The 13545-nt window shown below is 42.2% G+C and overlaps 1 protein-coding gene across 5 annotated transcripts in view; it reads right to left on the bottom strand.

The window, feature by feature from the left end:
• The window catches only part of LOC137657630 (glutathione hydrolase 7-like), an 85930-nt gene that overhangs the window by 1737 nt on the left and 70648 nt on the right, over positions 1 to 13545 (bottom strand). The window contains exons 12-14 of one of the 5 annotated variants that reach the window (XR_011047172.1): positions 10127 to 10332; positions 9860 to 9909; positions 732 to 2248 (exon numbers count right to left, since the gene is read on the bottom strand). Coding sequence is in view for 3 of the 5 variants with exons in the window: in XM_068392042.1 (XP_068248143.1) it covers positions 10139 to 10332 (194 nt within the window). In the remaining 2 variants the exon portion in view is untranslated. Of the gene's footprint in view, positions 1 to 731; positions 2249 to 8729; positions 10333 to 13545 lie in introns of those variants that run through there. The other 4 variants (XR_011047171.1, XM_068392029.1, XM_068392042.1 and 1 more) reach the window with 4 other exon arrangements.

Below are 13545 nucleotides of genomic sequence, written 5' to 3'. Positions count from 1 at the left end.
AACATCAGGTGAGCATAGAAATAAAAATAAGATTAAAATTTAATTTATTTTTAAGAACCTACCTGATGTTCTTATTGCTGACTCCCACACAGATGAAGGTGGGATGATATTGAAATTAAGAGAAGTAAATTATACAATAAAAAGGCAGTATTAAATCATTAAAATTCTAGACTCAACTGGTCTGGATTACACTACTGGTAACAAATCATCTTCAAAATATGAGCTGAACAATTACAAAAATAAGAAAATTATAAATTAACCGACCTCCAAATGTTAAAAACCTTATTGCCAGAAGCCATTATTAGGACCTAAAGCCAAGCAATCTCAATAAGGAATCTGGGATTCAAGATAATCTTCAGAGAACATCAATAGGGTGCATGACAGCTGTCTCTAAAACTCTTTCAAAAGAAAGATTTCTTCAAAAATTAAGAGGTGTAGGTTTACTCCCAATATCTTGAACCTTAACCTTCAGAGCCTTTTTAGGATTTTGATCCAATTGAGAGTTTGTCACCAAACTTTTAACTAAATTGAAATGCATTTTTTACTACTAATGCCCCATAGCAAATTAATGTCCATAGTTGTCCAAAAATTACTAAAGGGCTCTTATTGGACCAAAAAACCACATTCCTGATGAATTGCTTGCATACATTTCCAATGAGGGGGAAAAATTACCTTATGCCCCTTATCCTAGCTAGTTCTAATCATTGATATATTCTTGGCTTGGCATTACAAATAAACATACTACCACTTCCAAATCGCTAGATATACTGAACTCTATCAACTTGGTTGCACTTTTCATTTTCATTAAGAACTTAAATCTGGTCATGAAACATACTTCTCACAAAGGGACTGTGGCTTATGCATTTTTCACAAGACTTCTCTAGTAATAATTATCCTCAATACAATACAACACAAAGAGAATGTGGATCAAGATCACACAAAAACAATTCATACGAGCGACAGTGAGTGCAGCGATTGTTAATACTGTAAATCCAGAGCAACAGAATGGTTTGAGTTCCAGTATCCAATTGAGCAACTACTTTATCCATTTCATCTACATCGACAACAGACCCCAAAGCAAAGGAGGAAATAAAGATTGCACCATAAGGCACATACCTTTTCCTTAAAAGTGACCATGGAAGCTCTACTAGAATCTGCTCTCTTCAAACTAGTCCTATAATAAAAACTTGAATCTATATCTTGAAAACCTGCAAATATCTTCAAATCTGTCAAAGTTAGTGACACTTCTCTTATTTGGTACAGGGAGGATGACCTTGTATTGTACTCTCTTTTTTTCTGGAGCAGGTGTGATGAAGGGTGTGCCCTATCACTACTTCCAAATTCATATAATAAAAAATAAATATCTAAAACTAATCATCAGGACATAACCTAAAACAGGTAACTGGCCACTTGAAGTAACTGACAAATAGGTTACCATTTTTTTAAGTTAAAACCTGACACTCTACAAGAGGATCTTGAATCTGGGAGCGGTTGTGTACCATCAGAACCCTTACTGAATGATGCACTAGAATTACTACTAACGGCTTGAGGAGTTAGGCTATAGTTTGAAAAAGGGCAGACTAGACATGAAATATTACCCTGAATTAAAACATATTTGCTTCTGAGCTTCCAATAAAGATTTTAAAAATGTTAAATTCTTAATAAGTCTTGAAAACTAAACTCGTCAACCTGTTACAAAACAATGGCTGGAGTGGCATTACCATCATCATTCCCTCCATAATTAAGTAGCCTAGCCTTCACTAAAAGTAAGCCTTCTATAACACCAGAAATAACTTCCATTATAGAAACTGCCAAGGAAAATACTTCTAGAACAGTTTCTACATTATTACCAACAAACAATAATTTACAAAACCAGCTTCCAAACCCTTCAATTCAAGATTTGTGTTTATTAGCAGTAATGATGGGATTAAAAGTTGAAATTAAATTGGCACTAGATCAAATTTAAATAACTGATTAGTTTAGTACAAATAATGTCTTTTGAGGTATTGAAGGCTACAATATCAACTAGACTACAATCAACAGCCTTTTTTTGCAATTGAATTAATAACTTTACTCATAACAAAAAGGGAAAATTGAATAGTGAACATAGTCTGGCAAGAAGCTGTCTCTAAATAATTAAGGAAGAGACAGCTTCAGAACTTGTCTTCAATAACTTATTAGGAAACTTTCAATAAGTAATGTAAGGTTTAAAGAGAATTTACTCAGTAATTTGTTCACCCACATCTTCCTGTAAAAAGGGATAGATAAAAAATGTTATTTTCCTTAGTAAAATAAATTTTTGAATATACTTACCCGATGATCATGTAGCTGTCAACTCCGTTGCCCGACAGAAATCTAAGGTCGGGATACGCCAGCGATCGCTATACAGGTGGGGGTGTACACAACAGCGCCATCTGTGAGCAGGTACTCAAGTACTTCTTGTCAACAAGAACTCAATTTTCTCCTCGGTCCACTGGTTCTCTATGGGGAGGAAGGGAGGGTCCTTAAATTCATGATCATCGGGTAAGTATATTCAAAAATTTATTTTACTAAGGAAAATAACATTTTTCAATATTAATCTTACCCGATGATCATGTAGCTGATTCACACCCAGGGTGGTGGGTGGAGACCAGCATACATGTTAACATTAGAAGCTAGGTATCCCGTATTTCATTTTAGCAGTTATTCAAAATAACAAACATAAAATAAATAAGTACCTGGTAAGGAAGTCGACTTGAACCATTACTCTGCCTTTTTTAAGTGCGTCTTCCTTACTGAGCCTAGCGGTCCTCTTCGGATGCTGAGCGACTCCTAGGTGCTGAAGTATGAAGGGCTGCAACCCATACTAAAGGACCTCATCACAACCTCTAATCTAGGCGCTTCTCAAGAAAGAATTTGACCACCCGCCAAATCAACCAGGATGCGGAAGGCTTCTTAGCCTTCCGTACAACCCAAAAAACAACAATAAAAAGCATTTCAAGAGAAAGATTAAAAAAGGTTATGGGATTATGGGAATGTAGTGGCTGAGCCCTCACCTACTACTGCACTCGCTGCTACGAATGGTCCCAGGGTGTAGCAGTTCTCGTAAAGAGACTGGACATCTTTGAGATAAAATGATGCGAACACTGACTTGCTTCTCCAATAGGTTGCATCCATAACACTCTGCAGAGAACGGTTCTGTTTGAAGGCCACTGAAGTAGCGACAGCCCTAACTTCATGTGTCCTTACCTTCAGCAAAGCAAGGTCTTCTTCCTTCAGATGAGAATGGGCCTCTCTAATCAGAAGCCTGATGTAGTAAGAAACTGCGTTCTTAGACATCGGTAAAGCAGGTTTCTTGATAGAACACCATAAAGCTTCTGATTGTCCTCGTAATGGCTTTGTCCGTCTTAAATAGTACTTAAGAGCTCTTACTGGACAAAGTACTCTCTCTAGTTCGTTCCCCACCAAGTTGGACAGGCTTGGGATCTCGAACGACTTGGGCCAAGGACGAGAAGGAAGCTCGTTTTTAGCCAAAAAACCGAGCTGCAAGGAACACGTAGCCGTTTCAGATGTAAAACCTATGTTCCTGCTGAAGGCGTGGATCTCACTGACTCTTTTAGCTGTTGCTAAGCAAACGAAGAAAAGAGTCTTTAATGTGAGATCCTTAATAGAGGCTGATTGAAGCGGTTCGAATCTTGCTGACCTCAGGAACCTTAAAACCACGTCTAGGTTCCAGCCTGGTGTGGACAACCGACGTTCCTTTGAGGTCTCAAAAGACCTAAGGAGGTCCTGTAGATCTTTGTTGGAGGAAAGATCCAAGCCTCTGTGGTGGAAAACCGCTGCCAACATGCTTCTGTAACCCTTGATCGTAGGAGCTGATAGGGATCTTACATTCCTTAGATGTAACAGGAAGTCAGCTATCTGTGTTACAGAGGTACTGGTTGAGGAAACTGCATTCGCCTTGCACCAGCTTCGGAAGACTTCCCATTTTGATTGATAGACTCTGAGAGTGGATGTCCTCCTTGCTCTGGCAATCGCTCTGGCTGCCTCCTTCGAAAAGCCTCTAGCTCTTGAGAGTCTTTCGATAGTCTGAAGGCAGTCAGACGAAGAGCGTGGAGGCTTGGGTGTACCTTCTTTACGTGAGGCTGACGCAGAAGGTCCACTCTTAGAGGAAGAGTCCTGGGAACGTCCACTAGCCATTGCAGTACCTCGGTGAACCATTCTCTCGCGGGCCAGAGGGGAGCAACCAACGTCAACCGTGTCCCTTCGTGAGAGGCGAACTTCTGAAGTACCCTGTTGACAATCTTGAACGGAGGGAACGCATACAGGTCTAGATGGGACCAATCCAGCAGAAAGGCATCCACGTGAACTGCTGCTGGGTCTGGAATCGGAGAACAATACATCGGGAGCCTCTTGGTCATCGAGGTAGCGAATAGATCTATGGTGGGCTGACCCCACAGGGCCCATAGTCTGCTGCACACATTCTTGTGAAGGGTCCACTCTGTGGGGATGACCTGACCCTTCCGGCTGAGGCGATCTGCCATGACATTCATGTCGCCCTGAATGAACCTCATTACCAGCGAAATCTTTCGATCTTTTGACCAAATGAGGAGGTCCCTTGCGATCTCGAACAACTTCCTCGAATGAGTCCCTCCTTGCTTGGAGATGTAAGCCAAGGCTGTGGTGTTGTCGGAGTTCACCTCCACCACCTTGCTTAGCTGGAGGGACTTGAAGTTTATCAAGGCCAGATGAACTGCCAAAAGCTCCTTGCAGTTGATGTGAAGTGTCCTTTGCTCCTGATTCCACGTGCCCGAGCATTCCTGTCCATCCAGTGTCGCACCCCAGCCCGTGTCCGATGCGTCCGAGAAGAGACGGTGGTCGGGGGTCTGAACAGCCAAAGGTAGACCTTCCTTGAGAAGTATGCTGTTCTTCCACCACGTCAGTGTAGACCTCATCTCTTCGGAAATAGGCACTGAGACCGCCTCTAGCGTCATGTCCTTTCTCCAGTGAGCAGCTAGATGATACTGAAGGGGGCGGAGGTGGAGTCTCCCTAACTCGATGAACTGGGCCAGCGATGAAAGTGTCCCTGTTAGACTCATCCACTGCCTGACTGAACATCGGTTCCTTCTCAGCATGCTCTGGATGCATTCTAGGGCTTGATTGATCCTTGGGGCCGACGGAAAAGCCCGAAAAGCTCGACTCTGAATCTCCATACCTAGATAGACAATGGTCTGGGATGGGACGAGTTGGGACTTCTCTATATTGACCAGGAGGCCCAATTCCTTGGTCAGATCCATAGTCCATCTGAGATTCTCCAGACAGCGATGACTTGACGGAGCTCTTAAAAGCCAGTCGTCCAAATAGAGGGAGGCTCTGATGTCTGCCAAGTGAAGGAATTTGGCAATATTCCTCATCAGTTTGGTAAACACAAGAGGTGCCGTGCTTAGGCCAAAGCACAGGGCTTGGAATTGGTACACGACCTTTCCAAAGACGAACCTTAGGAAAGGTTGGGAGTCTGGATGGATGGGGACGTGAAAGTACGCGTCTTTCAGGTCTAACGAGACCATCCAGTCTTCCTTCCTGACCGCTGCTAGGACCGACTTTGTCGTCTCCATCGTGAACGTCTGCTTGGTGACAAAAGCATTGAGAGCACTGACGTCCAGCACCGGTCTCCAACCTCCTGTCTTCTTCGCTACCAGGAAGAGACGGTTGTAGAAGCCCGGGGATTGATGGTCCCGGACTATGACTACCGCTCCCTTTTGTAGCAAGAGCGACACCTCTTGTTGCAACGCCAGCCTCCTGTCCTTCTCCTTGTAGTTGGGAGAGAGGCCGATGGGAGATGTTGCTAGAGGGGGACTGCGGCAGAACGGAATTCTGTACCCCTCCCTTAGCAACTTCACAGACTGAGCGTCTGCACCTCTGCTCTCCCAAGCTTGCCAGAAGTTCTTGAGCCTGGCTCCCACTGCTGTCTGGAGAGGAAGGCAGTCAGATCCTGCCTTTTGCGGACTTGGAACCCTTCTTGGATTTGCCACGGTGACTGTCGGCACGGGTACCTCCTCTGCTGGAGGTTCTGCCACGAAAGGGCGGGATGAACCTAGTTGCTGGTGTGTCCACTGCTGCAGAACGGAAAGGTCTAGGCACGGAAGGTAAAGCTTTAGCCTTACGTGCGGAAGATGCCATCAGGTCATGGGTATCCTTTTGGATCAGCGAGGCAGCCATCCCCTTGATCAGCTCCTCCGGAAACAGACACTTGGAGAGAGGAGCAAACAACAACTCCGACTTCTGGCAAGGAGTGATCCCAGACGACAAGAAGGAGCAAAGATGTTCTCTCTTCTTAAGCACTCCCGACACGTACGAAGCCGCAAGCTCACCAGACCCATCCCGAATGGCTTTGTCCATGCTAGACATGATAAGCATGGCAGATTCCTTATCCGAAGGGGAAGTCTTTCTGCTTAACGCTCCCAAACACCAATCGAGGAAGTTGAAGATCTCAAAAGCACGAAAGACTCCCTTCAACAGATGATCCATGTCAGAAAAGGACCAGCAAATCTTAGATCGTCTCATAGCCAGCCTGCGGGGAGAGTCAACCAGACTTGAGAAGTCGCCCTGGGCAGAGGCAGGAACTCCCAAGCCGGGTTCCTCTCCCGTGGCATACCAGACGCTAGATTTGGAAGCAAGCTTGGTAGGCGGAAAGATGAAAGCAGTCTTTCCCAGTTGCTTCTTGGACTGCAACCACTCTCCCATAACCCTCAAAGCTCTCTTGGATAAGCGTGCGAGAACAAGCTTGGTGAAGGCAGGAGCAGCAGACTGCATGCCCAGAGCAAACTCGGAGGGAGGAGAGCGAGGGGTTGCAGACACAAACTGTTCTGGATACAAGTCCCTGAACAAGGCAAGGACTTTACGAAAGTCTAAGGAGGGAGGCGTAGACTTGGGTCCTTCTAAGTCGGAGTGCGGTTCATCCAAATGTGCAGCTTCGTCATCCGATACTCCATCATCCGAAAGCTGAGTAGGAAGTGGCAAAGGTGGAGCAGAAAGCTGAACGGCTGAATCCGGCAGCACGGGTGCATGCATAGCTGCTGCGGATCCAACATCATGCCGCTGCTGGTCAGTCTGCGAGCTGGCAACAACAAAAGCAGAGTGCTGGTGCGTGGGAGGGACTGCCGTGGGTTGCGGAGCATGCCGTATGGGATGCGGAGCATGCCGCATAGTGTCAAAACACGGCAGCTCTACAGCACCTTCCCACTGCTGATGCGGTAGCTCACGCATGTCAACGGAGGGTGCAGCATGAACATGCGTCTGGCAGGGTGGACTGCGCATCGGTGGTAGAGCTCTCACAGGCGGAGTGTGGGAGCAGGCCGCCGCAGTATCTGCTGAGCGCACAACCGTGGCAGGTTGTAGGTTGACAGGTGCAGTGTCAACCTTCTCAGCATGATACTCTTGCATGAACGCAGCAAGCTGAGACTGCATAGTCTGCAGCATGGACCACTTAGGGTCTACCGTGGTTGGTGCGGCAACAGACGTAGTAGTAGCCTGTTGTGGAACCACTCTACCTCTCTTGGGAGGTGTGCAGTCTTCGGAAGACTGCGGCGAGTCCGAACTGACCCAGTGGCTACACCTGGGCCGTTGGACTCGCTCGGAAGGGACCTTACGCTTGAGAGGTCGTGAGACCTTGGTCCATCGTTTCTTCCTCGAAACTTCTTCCACAGACGAGGAATGATAGGGCTCATTCGTCTGTTTGTGGATGGGACGATCTCTGACAGATACGTCCGCAACCACTGAGGGTACATCCGTACGCTGATCAAGGCCTGCCGAACCCTTTGGTCCTTCGACATTGCTTCTCCCCTGGGCTTGGGAGCTTGCAAGAGGTCCCGGACTGGGAGGACGACTGGCACGAACAGATGTACCCTCATGCGCAACACTGACACTGACACTTTTCACTTCACTTGCACTAACAACACTTCCCACTGCACTTTGCGCTTTCAGCTCTTTGACATCTGCCAAAAGCTGATTACGGTCATTAGCCAATGACTCCACTCTGTCACCAAGAGCCTGAATGGCACGCATCATATCCGCCATGGAGGGCTGAGCACTAGTAGCAGGGTCGGGAGTCACCACTACAGGGGAAGGACTAGGTTGAGGGGCATGGGGAGAGGAAAAATCAAAAGAGCAAGAAGAACTCCTCCTGATCCTATCCTTCTCTAGCCTACGTGCATTTTTAAGGAATTCGTTAAAATCGAATTCCGAAAGCCAAGCGCATTCCTCACATCGATCTTCCAATTGACAGGATTTACCCCTACAATTGGAACAAACGGTGTGAGGATCTATGGAGGCCTTCGGAAGACGCCTAGTACAAGCCCTAACACTACACTGCCTGTACTTAGGGACTTGAGACTGGTCAGACATCTTGAATTGTAGAAATAGTCAAGGGGGAATTCCAAAATCTAGCAGAGTTCGTTAACAATTAATCCAAATTAAATCAAAAAGCTTGCTAAGCTAATGATAAAGATTCCTGAATAGCGAAGGCTAAAATCTAGAGCGAATACATCACCAAAATCGTGAAAAACAACTCCAGAATCAACAGCGTATCCAAGTAGGTCTTGCCGGTGGCACGACAGAGGAAAAATTGAGTTCTTGTTGACAAGAAGTACTTGAGTACCTGCTCACAGATGGCGCTGTTGTGTACACCCCCACCTGTATAGCGATCGCTGGCGTATCCCGACCTTAGATTTCTGTCGGGCAACGGAGTTGACAGCTACATGATCATCGGGTAAGATTAATATTGAAAACTAAGGATTCCTACCTGTTTGTTTATATTATCTAAAACTATTATGAGAGCTGCTGCTCATTTGCTCAGTTACAGTTTCACTTTAAGGGTTGAGTAAAAGCCTTTGTAACATTAACATTGTCTCTAGTGTACTTGTGTTACATTTTAGTTACATGCCTTCTTCCTTTTTTAGTCATTATCCTTTTACTCATCATATCAAATTTATTATTTTTTTTCTATATTTCTTTCACTGAACTGAAACAATCCTACTATTACGACAATTCTCTTCCTAGTATAACAGAAATAATCCTGCTCTTACTATTAAGTTCTCTTCCTAGCATGACTTGATTCGTAAAATGTAATTACTGTACTGTTTACCATTACCCAACTAACATGAACCCTTGATGTGCAAATGACCTAGGTAGCAAGCAAACGAAGTGCACTGCAATTCAAAATGTGATGAAATTGATCAGCTTTAGCTGAAATATCATCAGCAACTTTAAAGAGCTAATAGAATATAAGAAATGCCATCCACCAATGAAACACGACATTGGTTAAGACCACTCAATTTAGAAAAATCTAAATGTCTAAAAGAGTTACTAGGCATGTGGGAATGCAAAATTTCAGCAGCAGAAGGATCTAAAGCAATTAAAGTCACAGCTCTGTGAGAGAAACTCGATTCTGTAATATGCAGATCTTCTAGAGCCCCTTACTGAATAGAAAACTATTACTTACATTGGGTTAGGGTTAACAACTAATCAGAATATATCAGAATTACTGCTTATAAGAGACGTAAGCTACATACAGTACAGTATGTTAAGATCTTTGAAGCACATCACTATCAAATCTAGGCTGGTTAAGTGTGTGTTTGAGAATAGATCTAGCAGATCATATTCGTCAGCATCCCCGGTATAAACAAATAGCTTAACCATATCTGGATTTCCCTCTGAAGTAAATGCAAGTTTCATTAACACAGAACTTGAAAAAGACTTTCCTCATGAGGAAAAGTGAGGCAATTGCATGGCTCACAACTGTAAATTAAACCACATTACTATCCCTGTCCAATAAATACTAACAAATCCACAAGAAGGAAACTTAAAACTTAACAAACCTTACCACAATATGGGAGAGTGATGCGTCGAGTTATACCAGCAGCAACAAAGAAACTGAAATAAAGGACCTTCTTACCATTAACTATAAGAGTTTCACTACTTTATCAGTGGCAAAAGAAAGAAAAGAAAATGGAAAATCTTAATCAATTTTAGAGGTAAATGTCGATAAACTAAGCCTCTGCACAAGAAGCAATATGAATATCAGGGGAGGTTCATAAGAATAATAATTATTAGCAACATAACTAAAGAGCAACTGTATAGGGTTAGTTACTTTGACATTCTCTTAGGTTTTCGGAGAAGATTCTAATCGATGTGCAACTCCTCCACCTCGAATATCTGACCATGACGCTAAGCTGTCTTTAATTTTAGAAATTCCATTCACACTTGCGTATGGCTGGTGCAGCACCTCAAAACTGTGATTCATGGTCTTCAAACTGTTTGTGGCATCTGCTGGCATTTTTGCACCTTCTCCAAAATCTTTAAAATACAATACAAAAAAATTTGATAGTTTTCCAATGTTAGTTTATCATGAGAATGGTAATAACAACAACTAAATACTATTGACTACAACAAAGGCGAGATGGACTCTTGCTTATGTCATCCCATTCAGAAATAAAGATGCGTAAGAGTTTAACAGGGCCTTGCGTAGATCCCTGAGCCACAGAATTTCCTATAATTAGGACTACAGAAATTTGCCACTTAATTCTTATACTTTCCTGAGGGCTCTTAATAAAATGAACAACTAGATACATGAGAAGTGTTAACATTCCATGCCAGGTATATAAGAGGGCAGCTATATCTGCCAGCTAAATGATGCTATATGTCTCTTTACAAACATGATGACATGCATTAAGACAGGCAAAATGAAGTACAGTAACTATAAAGACCTAAGAAACCAATTCCTCATCTTTGGAGTTTTCACTTTTGCAGTGTTTTCGGAATAGATTTTTACTTTTTACCATATTTTTTCTTGCCAACACTTGGATATCAGCAGTCACAAACTCTGTGATAATAAAATCCCAGTAAAGTCATTGGAAATTTTTACATGACAAATATTCAACTTGAAAATATCATCATCATCATTATTACAATTTAACCTATAACCATAGTTGGAAAAGCAAGATGCTATAAACCCAAGGGCTCCGAAAGGAAAAAATGAAATACTGTAAATAAACTACAAGAGAAGTAATAAACAATCAAAACAAAATATTTTAATAACAATAACAACATTAAATTAGATCTTTCATATATAAACTATAAAAATTTCCAAAAACAAGAGAAAGATGAACAAGATAGAGCAGCGTGGCTGAGTGCAAAACAAAAATATTCTGTACAAGATGTAATTGAAAAAAGTTCAATATAAATAGCAAAACAATGAAAGAACAAAGAACTTAATTTTCCAAGTGACAACAAAAAAATCTACGTAACTTTTTATGACATCCCATTGCTTATGATGCAATTAGCCCTTTTCTGTACCAAAATATCATCCTAAATTCTTCATTCCACTTCAAAGAAAAAAAAAAAAACAGCATTAGAAGAATTTCTGAGTCTGCAGGCAGGATGCTGCAGTCTCAGGCACTTGTGCATCATATTTGCTTCTCTTACCACGAATTGCAAAATATTATGGGGCTATGAGAGAACTCATTTAAAAAAAAACATAGTAGTATAATGGGTTTGTACAGAAAAGTCTACTTGTTTCAACATTAACCCTTTTACCCCCAAAGGACGTACTGATACGTTTCACAAAAGCCATCCCTTTACCCCCATGGACGTACCGGTACGTCCTTGCAAAAAAATGCTATAAAAATTATTTTTTCATATTTTTTGAATAATTTTTTGAGAAAATTCAGGCATTTTCCAAGAGAATGAGACCAACCTGACCTCTCTATGACAAAAATTAAGGCTGTTAGAGCAATTTAAATAAAATATACTGCAAAATGTGCTTGGAAAAAATAACCCCCTGGGGGTTAAGGGTGGGAAATTTCCAAATACCCCGGGGGTAAAAGGGTTAATTACCTCTGCCAACAAAGTTGGGAGGAGCTTATGTTTTCGCCCCTGTTTGTCAGCTTGTGAACAACTTCCTGGCCACAATTTTACTCATAAAGTAGCAAAACTTTCAGGAATTAATTGTTATGTTGAGATGTGGAAGTGATTAAATTTTGAACGTCCTAGGTCAAAGGTCCAGGCCAAGGTCGAGCAAAAGGTCAACCAAATTAACCTTAACCTTAACCCCAAGTTCGCACATGGTTGTCACAGACTTCAAATACGCCTATAGTCTAAATTGACTCTGGGAAAGGCAAGCTGGTTTCGAGAAATAAGCATCGTGGCAGAGGTCTGCACTCTCAAGAGTGCTTCTCTAGTTTACCACTTGTAATTAACATGAATCTTCAAGAAGGAGGAAATGAATAAGCTGCTAAAAAGCCTAGCATTGTCAAATTGAGACTTGTATGATCTGCATTACAGTTTCTTGGGATTCACCTTCATTATCAGGATGCACATGAGACATGAACCTTAACATAATTTTTACAAGGTCTGCCCATTAACATCAATAATTGGGAATTTTGTGATACTCTTCCAGCTGGATTATTATTTTGTTTGCTTCCAAAACCCAATGTATTTTGGTTTGAAAACAAATATGCTTGTCTTCTGCATTTTTTGCTTCAGCTCCATTGCGCTATAGCGCACCACCAGGAGCCACTAATGTTGCAGACAAAACACTTATTCTTCAAATGGTGCATACAGGTAATAACTGGGGAGAGTTTTGTTGTATAGAATGTCATAACTGGAAAAAGAAAAAGACGGTTAAGGTGTTTAGGAAGAATAATCTACAGGCAGGAGCCTCACCTCAAGTATTGGTTTTTAGTTATGCTTTTTCCACAGGAACAACGATCATGTGCCTAACCACCTATATGATACACGCTTGAGGTAAAAACACATAAATGCTGTCTCACCAATAAAAAATAGCTGCCATCAAAAGCACATCAACATCAAGACTGCATACAAAAATGTAATAAAGTATTCTGATTTTCAAAAATTACAAGCCTGGTGACCAGTGCCACGATATATTGTGAATATTTTCTCAGACATCAAAAAATTAATTACTTGGTGTTTGAGGAGGAAACATATTGTATGACGTCCCAAGAAGTTTCATCTGATTACCTTGATAAATAACAGAGAGTTAGCTTTTTTCCTCATGGCATCATCCAAACTAAACCATCTGCTTTTGTAAATTTGACATGTGTATAATTTGTGTGGCCACTTTGATATTCCCATAATATATAGAGTATTTTCTCCTATAGCTGACAGACATCTAAAACGGAGTGTTACCAATCGTCACAATGTTACGGTACAGCTGTGACAGCTCACTTGAGTAAGTTGCCCCATAGATACTTAGGAGTAAGTGACAACTCACTTGAGTAAGTTGCCCCATAGATACTTGAAATTGACAGCTTACTTGAGTAAGTTGCCCCATAGATACTTGAGAGTAAGTGACAGCTGACTTGAGTAAGTTGCCCCATAGATACTTGAGAGTAAGTGACAGCTCACTTGAGTAAGTTGCCCCATAGATACTTGAGTAAGTGACAGCTCACTTGAGTAAGTTGCCCCTTATATACTTCAGAGTAAGTGACAGCTCACTTGAGTAAGTTGCCCCATAGATACTTGAGAGTAAGTGACAGCTCACTTGAGTAA

This window comes from Palaemon carinicauda, chromosome 1 (genome assembly GCF_036898095.1).
Source record: "Palaemon carinicauda isolate YSFRI2023 chromosome 1, ASM3689809v2, whole genome shotgun sequence".
In the NCBI taxonomy this organism is placed as follows: domain Eukaryota; kingdom Metazoa; phylum Arthropoda; class Malacostraca; order Decapoda; family Palaemonidae; genus Palaemon; species Palaemon carinicauda.
The sequence above is the reverse complement of the archived record's forward strand: the minus strand, read 5'-3'. Positions and strand labels throughout refer to the sequence as shown.